Source organism: Choloepus didactylus, chromosome 6 (genome assembly GCF_015220235.1).
Source record: "Choloepus didactylus isolate mChoDid1 chromosome 6, mChoDid1.pri, whole genome shotgun sequence".
NCBI classification, from domain to species: domain Eukaryota; kingdom Metazoa; phylum Chordata; class Mammalia; order Pilosa; family Megalonychidae; genus Choloepus; species Choloepus didactylus.
In genome coordinates, this window is record NC_051312.1 from 11,556,192 (window position 1) to 11,580,755 (window position 24,564).

General features: G+C 47.3%; 2 protein-coding genes across 3 annotated transcripts in view; one reads left to right on the plus strand and one right to left on the minus strand.

Annotated features, from left to right (window-relative positions):
• Positions 1-325: 325 nt before the first annotated feature.
• C6H11orf95 (chromosome 6 C11orf95 homolog) lies at positions 326-8,988 on the plus strand. Of its 2 annotated transcripts, XM_037838289.1 has the most exons (5): positions 326-635; positions 2,813-3,307; positions 3,849-4,235; positions 4,488-5,054; positions 5,264-8,988. In XM_037838289.1, the coding sequence occupies exons 1-5, from the start codon at positions 497-499 to the stop codon at positions 5,719-5,721; spliced, it is 2,046 nt and encodes a 681-aa protein (XP_037694217.1). In that variant the 5' UTR covers positions 326-496; the 3' UTR covers positions 5,722-8,988. The 2 variants fall into 2 exon arrangements, with proteins under 2 accessions (XP_037694217.1, XP_037694218.1); XM_037838290.1 differs by lacking the exon at positions 3,849-4,235.
• Positions 8,989-8,994: 6 nt separating this feature from the next.
• RTN3 (reticulon 3) overlaps positions 8,995-24,564 on the minus strand; it is a 55,358-nt gene continuing 39,788 nt past the window's right edge. Inside the window, exons 2-7 of the mRNA XM_037838291.1 lie at positions 18,083-18,290; positions 14,465-14,603; positions 13,974-14,043; positions 13,435-13,481; positions 12,533-12,591; positions 8,995-11,163 (exon numbers count right to left, since the gene is read on the minus strand). Coding sequence (XP_037694219.1) covers positions 11,118-11,163; positions 12,533-12,591; positions 13,435-13,481; positions 13,974-14,043; positions 14,465-14,603; positions 18,083-18,290 — 569 coding nt within the window. The 3' untranslated portion in view covers positions 8,995-11,117. The remainder of the gene's footprint in view (positions 11,164-12,532; positions 12,592-13,434; positions 13,482-13,973; positions 14,044-14,464; positions 14,604-18,082; positions 18,291-24,564) is intronic.

Here is a 24,564-nt window from a genome sequence, read left to right on the forward strand (position 1 = left end):
GATGCCCCGAGGGGGCGGTGGCTCCGAGCCGACCCTGGGTGGAAGCGCGTCGCTGCGGACGCGGGCGTCCCTGGCCACCTCGGCGACCCTTTGGGAGCCGGGAGCGGAGCCCCGGAGGCGGCGGGGCGGGACGGCGAGGGCGACAGGGTCCGCGTTCCCAGCGTCCGAGGCGGGCGCCGGCTGCGGAGCCCCGGCCGGGCTCGGCGCCTCCCGCCTCTACACCCCAGCCCCCCGCGAGCTGGCAGGAGGAAATAGCGCGCGGCCCCTTTAAATTTACCCAGGAGCCCTTAAAGGAGCCCCAGGGGCCCCAGACAGGAATCCCCACCCCGGTCCAGCCCGCGCCGCCGAGCGAGCAGCCAGCCGTCCGTGCGGCCGGCCGCCCCGTGCATGCGCCCCGCGCCCGGGGGCCCCGCGCACCGAGCGCTCTGCGCGGGCGCCCGCCGGCCCCGCGGCCCCGCGCCCCGCCGCCCCGGGGCCCCGCTCCGTAGCGCAGCGCATGGAGCCCGGCGGGGACCACCGGAGCCGGAGCAGCGGCGGCAGGGGCGGCCCCGGGCCAGCAGCTTCTTCGGCGCGGGGCCGACGGCTGCCGCCCGCCGGCTCGGGCGGCGGCGCGGAGCCCGAGGAGGACGACGGCGGTAAGAGCTGGGGCCGGCGGCCCGGGCTGGGGCCCCGGCGTGGGGGAGGGGAGGGCTGCGGCTCGGGGCCCCTCTCCGCCGCGGAACAAAGGGGGGGACGCGGGCAGGGCGGCCGGGGGCGCCACCTGGCGGGCGCGGACCGGGGCTGCAGGGCCAGCGGGAGAGCCCCCCGCGCGGCTCCCGGGGTCGGGCCGCGGGGCTCGGGCGACTCCCCTCCCCCTTAAGGGGCCCCGCCGCTCCCCGCGGCGCCCCGCCTGGAGGGCCCGGCCGGGAGGGGTCTCCGAAGGGCCGGGTCCCGCGTGACGGGGCGCGGGCTCCAGGCGGGCGGACTCGCGGCCCCCGCCCCTTTCGCTTTCAGACCCCACGGTGGTCTTGCTTAGCCGGCTCGTCTCTTAAAAGTCTATCCAGACCGTGGGTCCCCTTCTGGGGGCGCTTCCCCGGAGGCGCCGAGCCCAGAACTCCGCTCTTTGGAAGCGGGCTGCCCCTCGCGTCCTGTGGCCTTGCTTGGGGCCAGGCACCCTTTTTCGATCTCCCCTGGAGAGGGCACCGCTGGCGTTTCGGGGGCCCGCCACCCCCTTCCCCCTGCCGCGGGCAGTTTTGAAAACGAGGGGCTCGCCCACAAAGGCAGACACCCCCTCCTGCTTGCGTGTTACCTCCTCCCCTCTTTTCCGATTTTTTTTTCCTCTCTTTTTTGGCCCCAATTTGGCAGCTAGAGTGGGACCCGCCAGCCCTCCTTCGCTCTCAGAGGAAGCTGTTTCCTCATTGCATTGATGCACAGGTCAACGCCTCGAGACCAGCGGAAGGTTCTGTCCCGGTTCGGGAGACTATGCCCGCAGCCCCGGGCTGCTCTCCCCTTTCCTTCAGGCTAACTCCCCAGCCCCTTTTGTTTTTAAAGAATCTCAGCTCCTCCCCCTTTTTCGGCTCTTAAAGGGCCAGTCCGCCTTAGACTAGCCTGGATCCAGCTCTGGAAGGATGCTTAGAGACCAACTAGCTAGCCAGTCCTTTTCAGACAAAGACACCCCAGCCTGGAGAGCAGACATGGCCCACAGAAGGTCACAGGGCAAGTTTTGAGGGAAGCCAGGACTTGAATGCAGGTGTCTAACTTGGAAGCTAGTGCTTTCTCTATGGATCTACTAAAAAAAAAAAAAAAAAAAAAAAAAAATTGACGGGAGCCCTTTCTGGTCTTTTGTCTCCCTGACCCCTAGGATTCTCCATTGGGGGAATGCCCAGAATCTGCCATTCAGACAATGTGGCCAAGAGACTATTTTCTAAATAAAATAGGGTCCCGACATTAGGGAAGGTGGGGCCTGCACGCTGTCTCTGTATCTGTGTTTCAGAAAGAAACACCACTGGCTTAGTGGGCTCTGCTTGGGCCTCCCTGGTGTCCACCCTTCTGCTTGCTGGACAGTGGGCCGGCTTCCTGCCAGAGCAAAAAAATAAATCCCCAGAAAGCCTTAATGGGCTCCAGTGGAGTGGTGGCCACTCCCTGTTGCAGTGTCTTCCACCAGCCACGCTGGTGGCCCTGCTGCTTCCAGGGTCCTTAGCTCTCCCCGACTCGACAAGGAACTCCCTTCCCTTGGAGATGTTGGCAGCTTTGACAACCATGGGTACTTATATTTGGGGATCTGACACAGCTTAGCCCCGCCTAAAATGGGACTCTCAGGAGTCTGTATATAGGCATTATTGGAAAAAGGGAGACAACCTTTGGGTGGGGCCCTTCAGGCTGGGGCCCCCGGCGGCTGGGTCCTCTATGCAGCCCTGGATGCAGACAGACGCCCCCTTTGTTCTTTCCGCCCGCTGCCCGCTGTGCGCTGCTGGAAGTGCCCGACAAGCTGCTCTCCTGGCTTTGACCCCTGCAGCTCTCTTCCCCAAAGGGCCCCTTATAGAGCCGGCTTCCTCCTCGGTCCTCACCTTATTTCTTAAAGAGTCCCTCCCAGTGCCCTGCATCTCCTTTTGTTCTTGATCCTCTCTTAAAGGGGCCGCGCTCTTTGTAAAGGACCAATGTTTTGACTCCCTGTTTCTCCCACATCCCTTTTATTACTGTTTCCATTCCTTTCCGGCCCCGGAGCCAGCCCCTCCCCCACAGCCCTTGCTCAAGCTGCAAAATCAAAGCCCTGGGTGCTTGGCCTGAAATTCGGAGACTGAAAAACTGTCTCCCCTTTCCCTCCCCTCTTCAGGGCAAGATCTGCAGCTGGAAGGGGGTGCGTTGGGGTCCTGGGGGAGTGCCCCCCTGCCCTCCCCCAGGGCCAGGGGAACGGCGTCATCAGGCAGGAAATACTCAGACCACTGTGAGGCCCGGGCCTCCCGGCCTGGGAAGAGCCGCATTCCCGGCCGTGACCACCGGCGCTACTACCACGACCACTGGAGGTTGGAGTACCTGATGGACTTCAATCCTGCCCGGCACGGTATGGTGTGCATGGTGTGCGGCAGCTCCCTGGCCACCCTCAAGCTCAGCACCATCAAGCGGCACATCCGCCAAAAGCACCCCTACTCCCTGCACTGGAGTCCCCGGGAGAAGGAAGTCATCAGCCACAGCTGGGATGCCCACCTGGGACTGGGGGCCTGTGGCGAGGCCGAGGGCCTGGGGACCCAGGGAGCTGAAGAAGAGGAGGAGGAGGAAGAAGAGGAGGAGGAGGGGGCCAGCCTCCCAGCTTGCCCACCCAAGGGTCCAGGTAATGCTGGACATGGAGAGGCAGGGGCCTGGGTGGCGATGGGACTATCCGATTTTTCTGAGCAGGTCACTACTGCTCCTTCCTGGGTGGGGGCTGCTTACTGCACTGTGCAACCGTGGGGGGTGGACAGTACATCCAGGGGTCTCCTGTATCCCTGACAGCTTTGAAATTCTGTGGTTTTAGAAGGATCAAGTTAAGATTCTGGGGGTGATCAGCCCAGGAGGGCTTGGGAGTTGGGCCGCTGGGCTCAGTGAGGCGAATAGAAGGTGCTGGAAATATGGCTGAAGAAGTTGGGGGTGGGAGAGCTAGAGTCTGGGTCTGGGGGAGGAGTGGGTGGGGCCCAGGGTTTATCTGCCTGAGGATTAGGGAGATAAAGGGGTTAGGACTTGAGGGGAGAGGAAGAGGAGGGCAAGGAAGTGAGGTCAGGCACAGGACTCAGTCAGAGCAAGGTGAGAGAGAGGCTTGCGGAGGACCTGGCTGTGGTGGGGGATCCCCAAGAGGGCTGGCATCTCAGTTCCTTCCCTCCCTCCAATCCTTTCAGGCAAAGCCCCGGCTGGTGGGGGTGGCCGGCGCCAGCGGCGAGGGGGCCCAGTGGCACCCCGGGCTCGGCGGCGGCGCCTCTGTGCTTCCCGGAGGGCCGGGGGCGGCAGGGGGCTGGGGGCCCGGCGCCTGGAGCGGAGGCTGAAGGAGTCCCTGCAGAACTGGTTCCGGGCCGAGTGCCTCATGGACTATGACCCGCGGGGGAACCGGCTGGTGTGCATGGCCTGTGGCCAGGCACTGCCCAGCCTGCACCTGGATGACATCCGTGCCCACGTGCTGGAAGTGCACCCCAGCTCCCTGGGGCTCAGTGGCCCCCAGCGCAGCGCCCTGCTGCAGGCCTGGGGTGGCCAGCCCGACATGCTGCCTGAGCTTGCCCACCCCCCACCAGGTGCGAGGCTGAAACTCCTTCATTAGGGCTGCACAGTGGGGTCTGTGGCCCAAACCGGGAGGCAGGGACTCCTGGCTGGGGGCTGAAGGCCAGGACGACCCCCCTTTCACCACTCCCTACTACACACACACACACACACTGGCTGGGGCCTCAAGCTTGGGGTTGGGGTGAGGAACAAGGGACCCCCTCTGCATGGGTAAGGGCTACCCGGCCAGCAGGCTGAGCCCCTCTCCCTCACCCCTTCCCCAACAGAAGACGACCTCGTGCCCCAGGACCTGACCAGAAAGAGCCGGGACTCGGCCCCCACTGCCGGAACCCCCTCCTCTCAGGATCTCAGCCCCCCAGACGTAAAGGAAGAGGCTGGCTGGGTCCCTGAGAGGCCCAGGCCGGCAGAGCAGGAGCAGGAGGAGCTGGAGGAGGGCAAGGGCGAGAGGGCAGGGGTCCTGGGCCGGGCGCCGCGGGGTCGCGACCACCGCCGCCACTACCAGGAGCGCTGGCGGCTGGAGTACCTCATGGAGTTCGACGGCGGCCGGCGCGGCCTGGTGTGCATGGTGTGCGGGGGCGCACTGGCCTCGCTCAAGATGAGCACCATCAAGCGGCACATCCGCCAGCGCCACCCGGGCTCCACGCGGCTCAGCGGGCCCGTCAAGGCGCTCATCGCCCAGGAGTGGACCGAGAAGGCCGCGCACCTGCTGGCCCTGGGACTGCCCTGCCCCGACTCCCCCTGGGGCCCAGCCGCCCCCAGCACAGCCGCAGCCTCCGAGGAGGGGGGAGGGGAAGAGGAGGAGGAGCCAGAGGAGGAGGAGGAGGAGTGGTGGGGTGAGCTGGAGGAGGGGCAGAGCCAGCGGATGTCCCGGGAGCGCGGTGGGCAGGGCCCCGGGCCAGGCGGGGAGCGATTTGCTCGGGCCAGGACGCTGGTGAGAGTGGAAGGTCGAAGGGGAGATTGGGGGAGGAGGGATACGGCGTGCGACCCGCGTTCAGCCTGCTTCCTCCCATCGGTTCCAATGCGGGCCTTGGTCCTTTTCCAGGCGACATCCCGCTCTCCCCCGGGGAGCCGTCGGAGCGGCCGGCCGAGGACGAGGAGGAAGAGGAGGACGGTCCGGAGCCCGGGGGGCTCGCCTTCCCGCCGCTGCCGCCGCCGCCGCCGCCTCCCCCGCCGCCTCCCCGCAGCCGAGAGCAGCGGCGGAACTACCAGCCGCGCTGGCGGGGCGAGTACCTGATGGACTACGACGGCAGCCGGCGCGGCCTGGTGTGCATGGTGTGCGGGGGCGCGCTGGCCACGCTCAAGGTGAGCACCATCAAGCGGCACATCCTGCAGGTGCACCCCTTCTCCATGGACTTCACGCCCGAGGAGCGCCAGACCATCCTGGAGGCCTACGAGGAGGCGGCCCTGCGCTGCTACGGCCACGAGGGCTTCGGGCCGCCCGCTCCCGCGCCGCGCGACGGGGGCGCGGACCTCAAGCCCGGCGCCGTGTGCCGCGCATAGCGCTCTCCGCGGCCGTGCTGGGGACGGCCCCCCGGGTATCCCGTGCTCGGCCGACCCCGGACGCTGCTGTCCCCCGCTGGCCGGGCAGGGCGCAGACGGCTCAGGGCGGCATCGGGGACTGCGTGGGGTCACCAGCACCCCCGGGAGGGGCGCGCGCCTCCCGCTCGGTGCCAAATAGGTCCCTGAGCTTGGCCGCCTCCTGCAGCGCACTCTCCCCTGGTCCTCCCCGCGCAGGGCCCCCACGATTTCCCAGAAGCCAAAGCGGCCTCAAAGTGTTAGCAGGGAGAGCCCCCAGCCCCAGGCAGTGTCCCGCCGAGCCCACCAGGTGGGCCCCCCTGTCCCCTGCCAGGTCGGGGAGGGGAGCCACCGTCAGTCAGTATTAGGGCCGGAGAGGTGGACGGGTTGGACGCGCCGCCCCCTGGCCCTTGCTGGGGGCCCCAGTTCCTTGCAGAGATGCCGCAGGTTGGCCCCGCCGGGAGGCCTGGGGGGACTGGACTGCGGCGGGAGGCGGGGCGCCGGGCGGGAGAGGCCGGCAGGATCCCGGGCGGGGCGGGGCGCGGAGCCGGGCGTGGCCGCGGCCCCCGTGCCGGTCTCCGCGACAGCCTCATCCGCCTCCCAGGCCGCGGGCACGCCCTTTGATTCTCCCGCTTCGAAGGCCTCCATTCTCCCTTCCAGCTCCGAGTCGGGTGCCGGCTGTTACCTCGGCTTCCCGGTGGGTCCGAGCCCAGGGCTCTGGCGGTCCGGCAGTTGGCGATGTATTCCCGCCCCTCCTACCCCGCTTTGTCCGCGGTGGACGCGCCACCGTTCTCAGTCCCCAGGGCCTGGGGCCTGACCTTCCTTTCCCTCCCTCGGCGGCGCCAGCCTTGTGGGAGCAGGAAGGGGCCCCAGCCATCTCCCAGGCAGGTCCGAGAGGGATGTGTAGATATCGTTCTCCTGTGGAGAACAGGTGGCCTCGAGATCAGGTCCTTTTGGCTGTTTGTATTTTATTTTGAAACTGTATTTAATGCTTTTATATGAAAGGGGGGAGGGGCGGGGAGAGAGCTGTCCCGATCACCCTTATGTGCAAATGTCTTATTTATTATGCGTGTATCAGAGATAAGCTGTGAGGTGGTCGAGGAAGGACCTAAAAGGAAGGAGAAAGGACTGGATGGAGTGGGGAGGGGTGAGGGTGGGAGGACCCCAGACACCCCCTACTAATATGTGACTCTGGGTCCTGCTTTCAAATGTCCCTGGGCCCCAGTGTCTGCTCTTCACAAGGCCAGGCCACTGCAGGACTACTTCCCTTGGTCTCAAGTCAGAGCTGGTGGTAAAGTCAGAGGGTGGACTTGAGGGCTGGGTCTGGAGGGTGAGGGGCTGCTTTGTTGGTGGGAAAGCAGATGGCATGGAGGAAGCTGCCCCTCAACTCCCCAGGCCAGAGCCCAAGGTTCAAGTGCCTCAGGCCCAGCCTCCTTGACTTTCTGGTTGGGAGCTGAATTTTATACCATGGATTTTATATCATTTTTATATAATTCAAGATTGTCACAGTTGGAAGGGACCCTGGAGATCAACTAATGACTGCACTCCTTCCTGGTCACAGATAGGTAAAATGAAGACCAGAGAAGGAAGTTGTCACACAGCCAGGTAGGAACAGGAAAAGCACTAGAATAAAAACCTCAACTCCCAGTTCAGTGTTCTTTGCACTACACCACACTGCCTCCTGATCTCTGGTAAGTTATTAACATTTCTGTCACTCTTAGGCCTTCCAAAGGTTAGCTTGTGCTGGGGGCTGCAGGTCATCCCAATGGAATCATGGTCTCCTGGGAGTGATAAAGAGCTGCACAATTCTTGGAATGAGCATACGGACCTCGACAAGGCAGCTCTCAGCACTATAGGCCTTAGCTGGCAGGTCTGGGCGATAGCCTTAAAACTCCAGAAGTGGAGCGGACTGCCGCTGGGCTCAGCCTCCACAGCAGGGCAGGGGCTCTGGCGTTGTTGTAATTCAGGAAGACTCCGAATGGCCTGCCAGTTGACTGGCAATCGGTCTCCCAATTGACAAAGTCAATTCCTAGTGTGTTTGGACCTCCAGGGTTTTGGAGACAGTATTAAAAGCTTGTGAATAGGGATTGTGGATGGCATCAGGCTGGGCTCCGCCATCCTTTTTCTTTCTTTCATGCATGTTGTTTTCAGTTCCAGGATGAGTATTCTGCCAATTTGGCTATTCTGCCAGGTCAAAACAGTAGGCAAAGTGGAGCAACCAATTTTAATCACCCAGGCCCACTGCCAATGTTCAGGTAAGCCAGGGCAGAATGGGTTGTCTTTTCCCTGAATAAACAGGGAGGTAGAACAGGAGTGGATTGGATGTCTTCTTTACTGAGCCCCAAGCCCTCCAGTGGTTCTGAGTGTAGCCTCCTGAACAGCATCACCTTTTTAACTTGTTTGAAATTGTTGGGCTCCACCCCATGCCTAAGTGAAGCAGACTGGGCCAGGATGTGGTAACCTGCTTTGGTGAGCCCTCCAGGGATCACCATGTACGCTGACGTTCTGAGCACCAGTGATCCAGGAAGGGCCACTGTAGTGATTCGTATTTTGACTGAAGATACGGCGTCGTGGGTCAGGCAGTTTCCATCTCTTAGGTGTGCCTCCTCACTTCAGTAAGGCTGACATGAACAGATGAAGTTTCTTCATGAAAATTCTTTTCTGTTAACAGTATGCTTGCTATTATGGCCAATATGTTACTCCGAATACATATTTATATAACATGTTAGTGACATTATTTGAACATTTGTATGTGTATTTGTGAAGTTGTTTGCATCATTAAAAAAAAAAAATTCAACCTAAGGTTTTTAAAGAGGTATGTTGAACAAATTCTTAAAATCCAGCTCAGAGGTCTCAGCAGCCTTAGTTTTCAGGAAGAGAAAAATCAAAGGTGACCCAGTATATTTAATTTCCATTTCTCAAGGTGATTGACTCTCCCAGTTTAAGTGCATTATCTGGCTATGTGTGGTTTATAGGCTGCTCCATGTGGCAGGTGGGGAACTCTCCTAGGTTGGTGTGAGGCTGAGCTGGGACAACAGACCCCTCTGGTCCTTCCACTCTTCATCTTTCAGAAACCAATTGCACAGCTTTGCTCTACTATGGAAATCTGGCAATCTTGGAATCCTTACCAGTATCAACTATTAGTTACTTTTTAAAGATTCAAAAGTGGAGTGGGGATGGGAGGAGTGAAAGCCTTGTTTGGTTCTTACTTTACCCAAGCTGTGTATAGAGAATAAAGTTAGCAGAATGACACCACAGTCCTTGTGTATTTTTTTCTTTTTTATTAATACCATATCAATTTGAAGTTTTACAGGAACTGAAATTTAAGCTCCTTAGGTGCTACTGGGTTTTTACGTTGCACGCACATACACGCACAGTTTCATTAGTAATTTTTCATCTATAGGTTTCAAAAAATCCTGCATGGCACAATTATCTGTCCAATTTCTAAACACAGCAGTAGCAAAACAAAAGAGCTAGGTGCAGAGGCTTCCAGTGCAGCAGGAAGTCCTTTGGAGGAGAAGCCCAAAAATACAATCAGTACATTGACTTCCTGGGAGGGCAAAGGATGAAGATGGAGAATGTATTTCCTACCATGACATGAAATCAGTTGAAAAACTCAAAAGTGGACTAAGAAAATGGAATAAGGCAAAGGTACTCGTTACCTATTTAAATTCCTAAGTAATCTGCCAAAAAAAGTGAAAGAGAATTTCCTTCCACAGGGACCTTCTACAGAGTTGCAGCGTTTTGGGACTGTCAAATATTGTAGCCCTTACTTTGAAGTCACCAATGCATATTCTCTCTGGATTATGACTTTCAGTTATAACCTGAAGGAAATTCAGGGTGACTTTTCCAAGTTTACTGAATATTCCTGTGGAAGGGGAGGAAGACACGTAACAGTCTCAAACAGGAATCAAAAATTCCCAATCGCCCTTCACCTGATGTCAACAAATTGTTCTGTTGTCTTTTAATTGTACACAGAGCTCATCAATACAATCTGGCCCTGTCTGGTCACCGATCACCCTTACCTAAGATTTCTTGAGAAACTCGCAAAAGGGGCACCCAGAGCCATGGCAAAGGCATTTCATGTGTTTGAAAATGAGAAGAACCTTGAAACCATAACACATACCCATAAGCTAGTCTCAAAGCAGTTAAAACTCCCTATGAACCACAAAATGCACTTCCCTACACTAATTGTGATCTCTTAACCACAAACATAACATCTCTCAAGCCAGATCGGCTTTGGTCCTTAGGGTAAAAAGATGAGCACAGTTTTAAAGATGTAGCATGAGAAGAAGGAAACTGTAGGGAAAAGATGAAAAAAAAAAACAACACACAACATTTTTGTGTTTCTGCAGTTAACTTCTTAAGACTGTTTCCCCCCCCCCCCATGGACTGATACAGGATTACAATAACTCAATGACTGAGGAGCCCACATGCAGACTGTTTTTTTCTATAACAAGTTTACAGCAGTGTACAGCAGTTACAGACATTTATTTCATAATAAGAAGTACAATCATATTTATTAAACTTGAGGTGGATAGGGAAGAGGGAAGAAAGCACATCTCAGGAATGAGTTCTCAAACTAAAGCTCAGAAATGGTGTCCAAAAGAAATGAAGCAGACACCACTTTCCCAAATGGCGGAGCTTTTTATTTCCTAGGGATAAATGGGAGAAGGAGTGGCCTTCACAGCAGTGCTCCTTTTTAACTCCCGTTCCAGTCCCACTTTCTGTTTTCAATTTTAATCATAAGGCTTTCTGGGAACCAGGACTGATCACTATTGCCTATACGCTCTTATTGAGTTGAAAGTTATATAATTAAGCAAAGAAGAGGAATATTAGGAATAGCTGCTCACATCATGGGGCAGGAAGATGGGACCAGAAGGCTCAAAAAACCTGTAGGAAAGAATCCCACTCCTGTCCTCAAATAATTTCTACGTAAGTTAATCGTTATATCTTAACTTTAAAATAAGGGTATAACTGTGATGGGAAACTTGTGTAAAATTAATACCTGGAAATTGGATAGAAGAACTTAAGAGATATGTTTTATCTTCCATCTCCCCCCTTACCTTCATTCAATCTTTTCCCTTTCAAGCTACAAGCAAAAGCTCCACCCCCATTAGAGGCATTGATTTATTCTATTAATTTGATTCTTTCTTTATTCTTTTGGGTTCTAAGATGTCCTTTTTTTCTCTCTTCCTTTTTGTTCAACAATTCTTTGCTTGATACTGAGGGTAAAGGGAAAGGGGGGGGGAACACCAAATTAAAAACAAAAAGCTTGGAATGCAGGCTGCAGCGGACAAGGAGCATGTTCCTTCATAGTAACAACGTTACAACTATTAAATGATGTTTTAGTAACTGTTGCATTTTTCATTTCCATGGGCTTATTCTGCCTTTTTTTTGGCGATTCCAGGGAGTTTTGCTTGGATCCTATTAAGGAAAGAAAAAAAAATGAAGGTGAAAAACATAAGCCTATGTTTTAGGTTTTTGTTTTAACTGTGATTAAGGAGAAGGCAGTCCTTGATTTTGGGGGGCTATGTGAAAAACACTCTCCCACTTTCTTAGGGCTTACGTTGGATGAAAGGAAGCAGAGGCTGGGTCTGGGATGACCACCTGAGGGGTCCACAAAGACACATGGCTACAAGGCCTGCTGCCTGTCCTCCACTGCCAGAACCACCTCAACCCTCATGGGGTTCCGGAGGGTACAGGGGATGCCTGCTGACTACGTCCTAGCCACTGGCAGTCATCAGAAGGCAGCTGATGTTGCTTCCCATTTCTCTGACTTTTGTGATATACAGATAAAGGAATGTCAGGACAGCTACTAGGGCCACACAGGAAACCAAGAGTCAAGGGTCAGCCAAGGAGACACACCACCTGCTTTCTCGGGCACACAGCGGAGCAGGGCACCTGAGTCAGCCAACACTGGTAATCAAGGCATTAGGTCTAAACTGAGACTATCTTTCACAAATCAGGGGTAAATAGATATATATTTGTGCAAACCATCTTTGCCTGGTTTTAGCTCCAATGTATACCTAAAAAAAGTAAAAAAACAGGCAAAGATCCAGGCATCAAGCCAGAGCTCTCTGGGTATATTCACAATTCTTTCTTGATGAAGTTGGAAAAAGCACTAAAATCTGTGGTATAAAAAGGGACTTGCAAAGCACAAAGGGGGTTCCACTGTTTGTGAAGTTTTGTTTCTTAAAGAATATATGAAGAAAATTAGGAAAAATGTTAACATTTTACTTCTAAGTATTGGGTTCATAAATATTTGCTATAAATAATTCAAAAATAAAAAAGCAAAGAAAACAGTTCCTTCATTATATAGAGGTCATACATATGTGTATCAATATTTTATTACTTGATTTAAATATTAAATTTAATTGGTTAAAAAAAAGGAAAACAGAGAGATCTGGAGGTCTTAACTTAAAGAGTTGGCTTTGAACCTAAAGTCATTTATTTACTAAAACTTCTATTTCTGAAAAAGGCAGGAAGAGTTTGATTTAAAATTGACACACTGAAAAATCAACGAAGGTGGAGAGGCCATCAAGAACATTTAAAAGCCAGTTCAAACAGAAGTGTGGTCCTGATTCCACTGACCCTTTTGCAATCTAAGATATAAAGGATGTTTTTCTAAGAAGCAGTTGAAACAATTTCTAGTAAATTCAAACTCCATTAACCAAGGTTTTATTTCAAGGGGAAAATTACTTTCTTTGGCATCAGCATTTCATATAGGGGATTAAAAATACTCAGAGCAAAAGATCACATGTCATGATGAAATGTGGCTCCTAAATGTACTTACTTTTCAACAACTGCCTTGGTCTGCTCCTGGGCGATGCCCACATAGTGATCAATCTGGGTCTTTAAGGAAGAAAAGCAAACTCAGCTGTAGCAACATATAGATTAACTATATTTCTAAAGGCAATAGTTCTTTTGTCTAGCTTAGTCATTTTTTAATTCTACTGAATATTCTGGAAAATGAAAATAACGCCCATTTTAAAAAATACCTAAAAGGTTTAGACGTCAAATTATCCCATAAATGCCCACACTTTGTTGAAGTAAAAAATCACTCATTTCTTTCTGCAGAGGTTATTCTTATTTGTTAGGTATTTCCTTTAGAGCTACTGGAGTACAGCATTCTCTGAATATTAGAAACTGTGTGTCTTATATTCTGTAAATTACAAATCTGTTATGGCTCCTGAGTAAAGCTAATTCATTTAATGCCCAAAAGCCATAAATAAAATCTGATGTTGACGGATAACTTAATCCATAAAGAACAACCTCATAGCACATCCACGACACTTTGTATACACCATTCCACAATGCAAGCATCTGGGTAAACTGATGGATTCCAGTAACGCCCTACAGTTTACGTTTCTTAGACACCCAACTTTTATTTAGTTAAGGATTTTTTTCAACTTATTTTTCTGAATAGATAATACATCCGTGTGATAACAATTCAAAAGGCACACAAGAAGGTATAAAAAAATAAGTCTCCTTCCTATCCCTCTCTCTCTCCCAGATATTCAATTTCTCTCCTTGGAGAAAACCACTCTTGAAAGCTTCTTCCAGGCACCTGACTTATAAAATCAGACTGTAGAAATGATGGTTATAAAAAGACCACTCTGAACTTGCAATGCCTTAAAAAATGAAACCAATTATACATCTCCTGGCATATCTAGTTTGGAAAAGACAAACGCTTACCTTGTACTTCTCATAGACAACTGGAACGCTGAAAATGAGCAGTTCGGCTGTAAGACCGAATCATGGGACAAGGCAAGTATAAATGTGAGACAGTCACAAAAGACAGATACATTTTTCTTAATAAAATATAGGGAAACATAGACCTTCCTCAAAATGAGAACTCCAGCTATGGTTTTCAGTTAAGGACAGTTAGATAAAGTGAGTTAATTTAGGGTGGTATAAAAAAGCCTCCCCAGTTACACAGGCTGCCTTCTTTGACCCACAAATAACAATTTCCAAATTATGAAAATGGTTTCTATAAATAACATCTCATATTTAAACCAAATCTAGACAACTTTCCTTTATTTCCAGCTATTTAGAGTTGAGACCATTTGGTAAACAAGTGGAACAACACAAGTCCCTTCAGCATCTAATTCAAAATCTCAAAAAATATTACAGGTAGGGCCAACTGGAAGGAGCAGACCAAGGTGGGCACTCTCTTTACTTATGTGCTTACCAATTACTTCAATGAACCCAAGAACGTTTCCTTGCTTCCTTACCGAGGATCAGAAGGGTGATTCCATTGAAAACCGCACCGACATAGGTCATCAGCCACATGAAGACAGCCAGCTGTGAATGCAAAAGCCAGAGACTTAAGTAGGAATAACCACAATGCAAGACTCAGGCTAACTGAGGCCATTCTCTCCCGGTTAATTAAATCTGCATAAGTCTAGTGATACATGCCATAATTTCAAAATGAAGGTTCCCCCACTATACAATCGAGGGTGTATAACAGAACTCTGTAGTTTTCTTAGACCCAAAGACAAACTGTAGTTGCAATTCTGTGAATTACATTATTACTGTTTTGGTGTTAGTCCTCCATAGGAGGACTGACCCTTTCTACTGATTCATCCCCAGTTTTATAGGCTGAATGAAATAAGCATATATTAGTTGTTGCCTGACGAAACCCTATTTCTGCTTTTCCTCTGAATTATAACTCAGTACCTGGTTTTTCCCAGCCTCACCATCAGAAGCTGCAGAAACAACTAACCTTCAAGGAATCAACCAGATCTTCCACCAGAAAGAGGCGAATAATGAGTTTCAGGGCCCTGTTGATGTGTACCATAGCAGCATTCACGTAATTATGGAAAGCTTCTGAGGACAGAGTAATGTCTATATCCAAGTAGGCTCTTCGGGAAGAAGAAACAACAGTCACACATTTGACAAGGGAAGGAGAAGATGTCTTTCAGTTAGCAAAGCAGCTCTTTAGGGTATGCAATTGCCCCCAAGGGGCATTTTGGAAATCTGTAGGATCATATTTGTGGTTGTCAAGGGGGAGGCTGGGGAGGGGAGAACCCTGTAACTTGGCGGGCAGAGGCAGATACTGTATTCCTGCAAAGTGTGGGGCAGCCCTTCACGATAAGGAATTGTCCTATGTCCTGCATAAATTTTACTGCCTCACTGGATATTCATGAAGGTGAATAAACCTATTTATAATTTTCAAGAACCCAGACCATATAAACACAAGATATTTTTGGCAGCATAAAAATATATCCTGACTTTCTAAAAATATTTATTTACACTGAAACTTGACTAAAATTTTTTTCTACCATTTTGGAAAATCACAACTATATTGGTGATTACACATGTTGTCCAAGTGTGCAGCTTCTTAAATTTTTTTTTCATGTCCAAGCAATTAAATAACAGAAATACATACTATTTTATTATTAATGGCTTTCTACTTTATTACTTCTTTATATTACAATTAGATTCTAATTTTGGGGGAAAATTATGTTTGTATATAGGTTATATTATCTATGAATTTCATCTCAAAATGATACGGGAGGCATTATAAAATATTTGTTTTTTAAAAAAAGAACAAAAAGGAAGGTAGCAAAATTGAGTTTGATAGGGTTGAAAACTATGAGTCACTCACCAGAAAAAGACACAAAGGTCTGCATTCTGTTCCCAGATGCACTATAGAATTGAGATATAACTATGTGCTCACAATATGTAATTTTCTCAATGTTTACTGAGTACCTACTGTGTACCACACACTGTAGGTGCTGGGGATATCAAGAACCATAGGACCACTTTTGCCTTAAGGGGCCTACAGCCTTGTAGGGGAAACAGAAAAGTTAACAGGAACGTCTTTCCTTTCTGTTTATTAAGAAAACATATACCACCATACCTAAAAGTTACAAGAATTAGGTGTTTGAAATTATTAGTAAACTTAGTAAAACACATTTTATAAATCCACAATGGTATGCAAAAAAGAAAAAAAAATGTTTAAACACCTAAGCTTGTTGTAAAACAGCAAAATGTATGCACTTTTTCAACTACTGATTTGTTCAAACTAATTTGCAATAATTTTTTAATGCCACAGTATAGTTTAAATTATTCCTTCTAATTTCACCAAGAGAATACAGGAGGGTAAGTTAATTTATCGGGGTCCTAAGGTACAGGTCTCTAGCATAACAGTGGCAGCTTGGAATGCACAGCTTCAAGGTATCTTGGAGGAGGGCTATAATGTCGTATTTGGAATGACAAGGCTCCGTCTCATATCTCAGTATTCTCACATCTCTTCATCCTTTCATAACTGCCCTTATTATAACACAGTCTAACCTATTAAGCAACTTCTGGCTATGGTTACCTTAATATGAACCACATCATAGCAAGTCCCAGGCTTTTGAGTGGTTTTTTTAAAACACCTAGTTTGTAATACATACTTTCCATATTCAAATTAAAGAGTCATATTACTAATACCTTATAGTACACTGAATTTTATCCCACAGTTGTAAGCTTACCAAGGCGAAACAGAAAAAATCATGGAAATGAGTACTGTCCTCCTCAACCTTCTCCCCCAACCCTAATAAAAAGGTATTACTTGAACTTCCCCCAACTGCACATAAAGCAAAAGGAATTTTAGTGAACATGTATTTCTTGCTTCCTTCAACATGTCTAGATGTCCATCCCACTACCTCCAAAAGGCGACACAGTGACTTCTATTAAATGTCATTCCTATGTTTACTAGTGTGTTGTATTGACCTTGCTACTTTAAATCTGAGTATCATATGCTATGGTCGTTGAACTTAATATCTCTTTGGTGTTAGAAATTTACATTACAGAATTGTGCTAAGACATTTAGAAAAACAAAATGGAGCTGCTGTGGTAAAAACCAAGTTGGTTTCAAAAAAAGCTTATTTGGACACTATTTGGCTGTTATACTTTTCTTTTAAAACTGCAATATTTATATATTTGTATTGCTCTGCTCTGGAACTAGAACTATATATATATATATGTCTACTATTTTTAATTTTACAAAAATAAAATAATTTTTTTTTTTTAAAAGAGGAAATACAAGGACAAGAACTACATGCAGAATGTTCTGTTATAGCCCTGAGAGGTCATAGCAGGGCTTCTTTCTCTATGAGAAAAGGGTTTAAAAAAGAAAAGAAAAAAAAAATTTGCTAACATTACATAAAAATGTTTCATGGGTGAAGACTTCCAAGAGGAAAAGTGTGAGAGAAATATTTGTTAAATTACAGCACAATCAGAAAAGCTAGAAATTGGATTCTAGAAAGTCTATGATCTGTTGATTTCATCAAGAGTTGCCCCCCCACCCGCAGTATTAAGAAAGAGGAGAAATCAGTAAGAAATAAAACCAAGAGTAAGGACTTTTGAGTTCCGATATAAAATATTCACAAGAGAACAGCCTCAACAGCAAGATTTCAAAGTCATGTCAAGATTTAAATATGTACTTGGGATCCCATCTAAATGGTCTTCTTTCTCTACCTTGCTCAGGAATTTAGAGAGTCCTATTGGATCTTGAAGTGCGAACCTCTAGACTGCCAAAAAGTTCTTGGCTCAACTCTACAGGTAAACTCACTGCCTCCCCCCCACCCTCCTACATGGGACATGACTCCCAGGGGTGTAAATCTCCCTGGCAATGTGGGACGTGACTCCCAGGGATGAGCCAGGACCCAGCATCATAGGATTGAGAAAGGCTTCTGGACCAAAAGGGGGAGAAGAAATGAAACAAAATAAAGTTTCAGTGGCTAAGAGATTTCAAATGGAGTTGAGAGGCCATTCTGGAGGTAACTCTAATACATTATATAGATATCCCTTTTTATTTAGTTTATTAGAATAGCTAGAAGGAAATAACTGAAACTGCTGAACTGCAATCCAGTATCCTTGATTCTTAAAGATGATCATGTGACTGTATAGCTTATATGATCTGACTGTGTGATTGTGAGGGCTTTGTGGCTCACACTCCCTTTACCCAGTGTATGGGCAGATGAGTGGAAAAATGGGGACAGGGAGTAGATGAATGGTAGGGAGGAGGTGGGGTATGAGATGTTTTGGGTGTTCTTTTTTACTTATTTTAATTCTTATTTTTATTTTTTGAAGTAATGAAAATGTTCAAAAAATTGTGGTAGGTGCTATGAACAACTGGTATACAGTTTGGATGACTGTATGGTGTGTGAATATATCTCAATAAAATTGCAAAAAAAAAAAAAAGTTCTTGGCTCATAATCTGGTTGCTTCTTTAGATGATCAAGTTCTCTAGATGATGGTTCATGCCATCAATCAGCTCATTAGGCCCCATAATTCACTGAGGCTGCCCTTTACTAAAACGTATAAATTTACTTTTGATACTTTTACTCACTTGAATGGATGACCTTCATCTGACTTCTGTACAGCTTGGATGACAGACTTGTAGACCCTGAAGCTGATGGTGACAGAAAGAAGAGCCAGGATGAGGTAAGACACCACACTAATGACACTGAAGGCTGCCAGGGAAAGCAGCATGATCAGCGTTGTGCCAAAGACAAAACCAGTCTTCTTCACGTCTCGCCAGAAAATCAGATCATGCACTGCCAAAAGAAAAAGGTACATAAGTTATAAGAACATCCACAAGTCACAATGCCAGCACTGCTTTCTGGCTGTGTCCTGCATACTTGCGAAGCATTATACTGCACACAATTAGAGGTGAACCTCAATTTAAGAGAATCTGATAAATGAAAATGAAATTATATCAGTGATGATGATTCGCACTGCAAAAACGTCTTCTACAACATTTCAGTTTCAAAACAAGTTCAGTTTTCAGGATAGGCTTCCAAAAACATATGGGCTTATGTTTTAGAAATGGCTACCGAAATACACTGGGGTAAAATATTTATTTTAAATGTTTCAGCAGAAACAATAAAGTGTGGCAAAATCTTGTTGACTAAATTAAGCAAACCATGTTTATAAATCACTTGGATCAACTGACTATAAAATTAAAGCTAATGAAATGTATAAATTGGGGTAGTGGGGACAGAGAGTAAAATACCAGTCTCCAGGTTAATCTGAAGAGAACTCAGGCAGGATGATCATAGAATTATCTAGCAGATGAATGAAAGTAGAAGAGAACAAAAAGAAAATTTCATGGAAGGAAATATTGCAACTTCTTGCTGGTTTCCTGGCTATAAAATAAACACCAAAACCAAGTCTATGTTTCACATTTTAACCTTCTGGCAAATGCCCCATTTCTTGACTTTTTCTCACATTTTTTTTTTTTTTTTTCCCATCCTCCTAACTCCTTCCCCAAGGGATCAGAGAAGAAAAAGTTTCCAAAGACGATGCCAGGTTCCTTTCTTTGGTATTCTGTACTCAGCATCTTTAGTCTGCTATACTTGATAGCTTTCATGTGCAGAAACTTGATAGTTTGAGGGAGTTTGTTAGGAAGCAAATGAAAGTTGTGGCAATGCTGACTCTTAAGTCATTAGCTTGGTCCATGTTTATGAACAACAGATAAACAGATAGGAAGAGACTGTTTGCTACCTTTGTGTAATCAGAAAAAGCCACCCTGTACTCATGACACTTTAAAGTCATCTGCTGGAAAACTGCCACAAGAAATATTCTAACTTGCAAGGACAACACATGCAAATGGTAGCCCCTAGAGGTGGGCAGTACACAACCTGCATAATAGTATAGAAGGATCTGAGCTAGAAGAATATAAGGGACGTACTGACTCATAACAGAGAGATGGCCTGGAAACGATGGTTCAATATATCAAACCTGTCTGGAATGCTCTTCCTCTACAACTTCCCACTGCTTGCTCCTTTGTTTCATTCAAGCCCTGGTTTCTAAGAGACTCTGCCTACCCTATCTAACATACCCTCTTTCCATCACTCTATCTCCTTATCCTGCTTTAATCTTCTTCAGAGCATTTATCGCTTAACCTGGCTCTAGCAAGGATAAACTTCAGAGAAGGAGAGTTTTATAGCTGATTATGGGGAAGAACTAGGCACCATTAGGTTGACTTGAATCAGACTCAAGTTCACTCTATTCCCAAACACAGTCTTCCAGGCTAACCTTGTATTAATTATAGTTAAAATTTGAATGTTTATTGCATGGTGTGCATAATGCCAGGTACTCTACATGCATTAGCTTCATGTATACCTTAAAACAACTGTAGGAATTAGATACTGTTTTCTTCATTTTACAGATGAGAAAAAGAATGTCAAGTGGGGGGAGTAACATGATATGTAATATTCAAAAACAACAACAGAAGAACATATAGTGATTAATTTCATGTATCAACTTGGCTAGGTTATGGTGTTCAGATGTTTGGTCAAGCAAGCTCTGGCCTGATTGTTACTGTAAGGGTTTTTCATAGATGGATTTATATTCGGTTGACTGCATCTGTAGCTGATTGCATTTACAACCAACAAAGGAGACTGCCCTCAGCAATGATGGGAGTCTCCTTATCCAGTTGGAGGTCTTAAAAGCTGGAACTGAGGATTTCAGAAATAAGAAAGAATTTCTACTTCTATTTCAGCCAGTCAGCTTCTTTTGGGTAATTAAACTTCCACATCATTAGTTTTCAACTTGTGGCCTGCTCTATGGAATTTGGACTCGCCAATCTCCACAGTCATGTGAGACAGTTTCTATGCTAAATCTCCTAATATTTACATATATACCGTTGGTTCTGCTTCTCTGGAAAACTTGGATTAACCAAGAACACTTTTACAAAAAATGGACTAGGATAGGGCAAGAGTGCAGGCAGGAAGGTTTCTGGTAGGAGATTAATATGGGGGTTCAAATGAGAGATGATGGTAATTCAGATTAGGATGAGGGCAGTCAGGATGAAAAGGAATGGGCAGACTTGAGCTATATTTTGGAGGTAGAAAAGGCAGAACTTGGTGAAGGATAGGCTGTGGGAGGAGACAGATACTAGAGGGAGACAGAAGTTTGGGGCCTGAGCAAATGGATGTATGTGATGCCATTTACTGAGACGAGGAAGAACAGAGTATAGAGGATGTTTACTTTGGAATGGTTAGCTAGAGGTTTCTACCATTAAAGGCGGCACTTGGATAGACTAGTGTGGAGCCAGTGTGGAAAGTCACCAGGACACAGTAATATTTAAAGTCATGGAAATGGATGAGCTTATCTAGTATTTACAGAGAAGTGGGCCCAAGTCTCAGTTCTGAGGTACTCTAATAAATATATAGTGGATGAGTAAGAGATAGGAGTTAATGAAAAGAAACTGAGTGGAAAATATCCAGGGAGGTAGGGGTATCCGGGAGAGAGTGGTAACACAGAAACTTAGGAAAGACGAGAGGAAGAGAGGAGTGACAGGAACATTGCTAATTGGAGAGAGGTGAAGATGAGTGAGTGGTGAGGAAGTGAAGGCAACGTGAGAGAAAAATGCTTAAGTTTGGCTATGAAAGGGAACAAAAACACCTGGAGCAAGGGATGGTTTTTTAAGATGGGAAAGACGAATGCATACTTACATGCAGAAATAAACAGGAGAGACTAAAGATAGGAAGCAGGGGAGTTGGTTGGGAGGAGGTAGCAGAAGCAGTGAGGTACAGGAGAAGGGAGGGCTGGAGATCCAGAGCCCAGGTGTGTAGGGGGTGCTGATTAGAGTAACAGCAGTGAAAAGAATGAGAAAAGACACACCCAATTCATAGATCTGATGACTGGAAGACAGGGATTTCTTTTTTAATTTTTGCATTTTCTCAACAAAAAGGAGCCAAGGTGTGTGTGTGCGTGCGTGTGCGAAGAAGGTTTGAGAAGAGAGAAAAAGTTATGGAAATAATGAAAACAGTTGTTTGAGAAAATGAGAGAGCGTCTTAACCTATCTGTTCTTGAAGAGCCAAATGCTCACGGCTTCCATGGGAGGAATTATGTCTCTCTACTGCTAAAAAATGCGACAGTCAAGATAAGAATCTAAGTCTTCTGATGCTCAGTGCAGTGCTGTAAAAAAAAATATGGAGTAATGCCAAGTGCCATTCTTCAAAACATCAGAATTAAATACTTTAGAGAACCTGAGAAAAGCTGGCTAATCTGTCAACTATCCCCAATCATTTGAACTATGATTCAAATATCTCTGAATTTTGGACACGTAAAAATGGTGTCCATTGCATCAGTTTAAAAGAAACTCACAGCATTTTTAAAACTCATTCCCAGAACTTCTGGAAGATGGCGGTTAGGACAGACAGGGCAACAAAACACCTCCATGAAAAATACTAAATAAAAGCCAGAAAGTGACCCAGAACACCAGTTCTAGGTGATGCACCAGCTGGACAAGGTCTGCTAAATCCACAAGGACCATGCACTTGGCAAAACTGGGAGTCTGCGTTCTGAAATGAGTAAGCCTGCTGAATATCCAGCAGCTACGCTGAGGTGTGGGGAAACTGTGGGTTGGCATTTGGAGTTGGACTAGTTCTTTTTTAAAAAACCCAAAAGCGGCTGTGGATACGGCAGCGAGAACCGCACAGTGAAGCGCCGCAGGAATGGGCTGTAGGTATGCCTCAATATTGGGCATAGACGATAGCCTTTCGTGCACCCGCTGCTAATTGTCTCGGAGCGAGGAAGGCAGAGGTGAGCCAGAAAGGGAAAATAACCATGCCCCTTACAGCCATCTTCCCAGTGGGCTGGGAATGCTCCTGCCTGGCACTAACGCCGGCGCCACAGCCCAGAGCTGCGCCAAGAAACCCAGGGTGACGGGAAGTGTTTCCAGCATCATGAGCACAAGCCACAATATTGGGCAAAAGGCACACCAACAGCTAATTGTCCCAGAGCTAGGAAGGTGGAGCTGTGCAAAAAGGGGGAAATTAACACGCCCCATACAGCCATCCTTTCAGCAGGCTGGGAATGCCCTTATGAGGCCTGGCGGCCCAGAACTTCCCTTGAGGGATGGCGTGCACTTGTGACATAGCACAGCCTTCCCTCAGCAGAGGCCCTAAGAGGGCATGGCTTGGAAGAGGGCCCCACTTGGAAATACCAAGGACCATACGCCAATACCAAGGACTTGTGGGTCAGTGGCAGAGACAATCTGTGGCAAGACCGAACTGAAGGTTTAGACTCTTGCAACAGCCTTAAATCTACAGGAACACCTGGGAGGTTTGATTATTAAAGCTGCCCTCCCTCCCTAACTGCTGAGACACAGGCCCCACATTCAGGGCGGGCAGCACCAACAATACACCCAACCTCGTGCACCAATTGGACCCCGACAAGAATCAGACCCCCCACACACCACAAAGACAAAGTTGGGGAGAACACGCTTGAGGGGAATAGGTGGCTCACGGATGCCACCTGCTGGTTAGTTAGAGAAAGTGTATGCCATCAAACTGTAGATCAGACAAATTAGAGGTAAGTCTTTGAATTAGTCTACATATCCTAAAAGAACCCTATCAAGTTAAGCAAATGCCAAGAGGCCAAAAACAACAGAGAATTTTAAAGCATATGGAAAAACCAGATAATATGGATAATCCAAACTCTAATACCCAAATTAAAAGATCAGAGAAGACGCAGTACTTGGAGCAATTAATCAAAGAACTAAAGACGAACAACGAGAGCATGGCAAAGGATATAAAGGACCTGAAGAAGACCCTAGAAGAGCATAAAGAAGAAACTGCAAGAGTAAATTAAAAAACAGACGATCTTATGAAAATAAAAGAAACTGTCAACCAAATTAAAAAGAATCTGGGTACTCATAATACAAGACTAGAGGAAGCTGAACAACGAATCAGCGACCTGGAGGACGACAAAACCGAAAAAGAAGAAAAGAAAGAAAGGGGGAAAATCGAAATGGACCTCAAGGATATGAAAGATAAAATAAAACGTCCAAATATAACATTCATTGGTGTCCCAGAAGGGGAAGAGAAGGGTAAAGGTCTAGAAAGAGTATTCAAAGAAATGGTGGGGAAAACTTCTCAAACCTTCTACACAACATAAATACACAAAGCATAAATGCCCAGTGAACTCCAAATAGAATAAATCCAAATAAACCCACTCCAAGACATATTCTGATCAGACTGTCAAATACTGAAGAGAAGGAGCAAGTTCTGAAAGCAGCAAGAGAAAAGCAATTCACCACATACAAAGGAAACAACATAAGACTCACCATGGAGGTGAGAAGGCAGTGGCATGACATATTTAAAATTCTGAGAGAGAAAAATTTCCAACCAAGAATACTTTATCCAGCAAAGCTCTCCTTCAAATTTGAGGGAAAGCTTAAATTTTTCATAGACAAAAAATGCTATGAAGTTTTGCTAATAAAAGACCTACTCAACTCCAGATACTAAAGGGAGCCCTACTGACAGAGAAACAAAGAAAGAAGAGAGAGATAAGGAGAAAGGTTCAGTACTAAAGAGATTCAATATTGGTTCATTAAAGGATAATGATAGAGAAAGGGAAAAAATATATCTGACAAACATAAGCCAAAGGATAGGATGGCTGATTCAAGAAATGCCTTCACAGTAATAACACTGAATGTAAATGGATTAAACTCTCCAATTAAAAGATGTAGATTGGCAGAATGGATCAAAAAATATGAACCATCAATATGTTACATACAAGAGACTCATCTTAAACACAGAGACACAAAGAAACTGAAAGTGAAAGGATGGAAAAAATACTTCTTGCAAGCTACAGCCAAAAGAAAGCAGGAATAGCAATATTAATCTCAGATAAAACAGACTTTAAATGCAAGGATGTTATGAGAGACAAAGAAGGCCTCTAGATATTAATAAAAGGGGCAATTCAACAAGAAGAAATAACAATCATAAATGTTTATGCACCCAATCAAGGTACCACAAAATACTGGCAAAACTAAAGGAAGCAATTGATGTTTCCACAATAATTGTGGGAGACTTC

Excerpts from the sequence above, each read along its gene's own strand:
- C6H11orf95 (XM_037838289.1), top strand. The coding sequence starts at position 497 with ATGGAGCCCGGCGGGGACCACCGGAGCCGGAGCAGCGGCGGCAGGGGC. Across the intron at positions 4,236-4,487 it reads GCTTGCCCACCCCCCACCAG|AAGACGACCTCGTGCCCCAG; the intron begins GTGCGAGGCTGA and ends CTTCCCCAACAG. Across the intron at positions 5,055-5,263 it reads GGAGGAGGAGGAGTGGTGGG|GCGACATCCCGCTCTCCCCC; the intron begins GTGAGCTGGAGG and ends GTCCTTTTCCAG.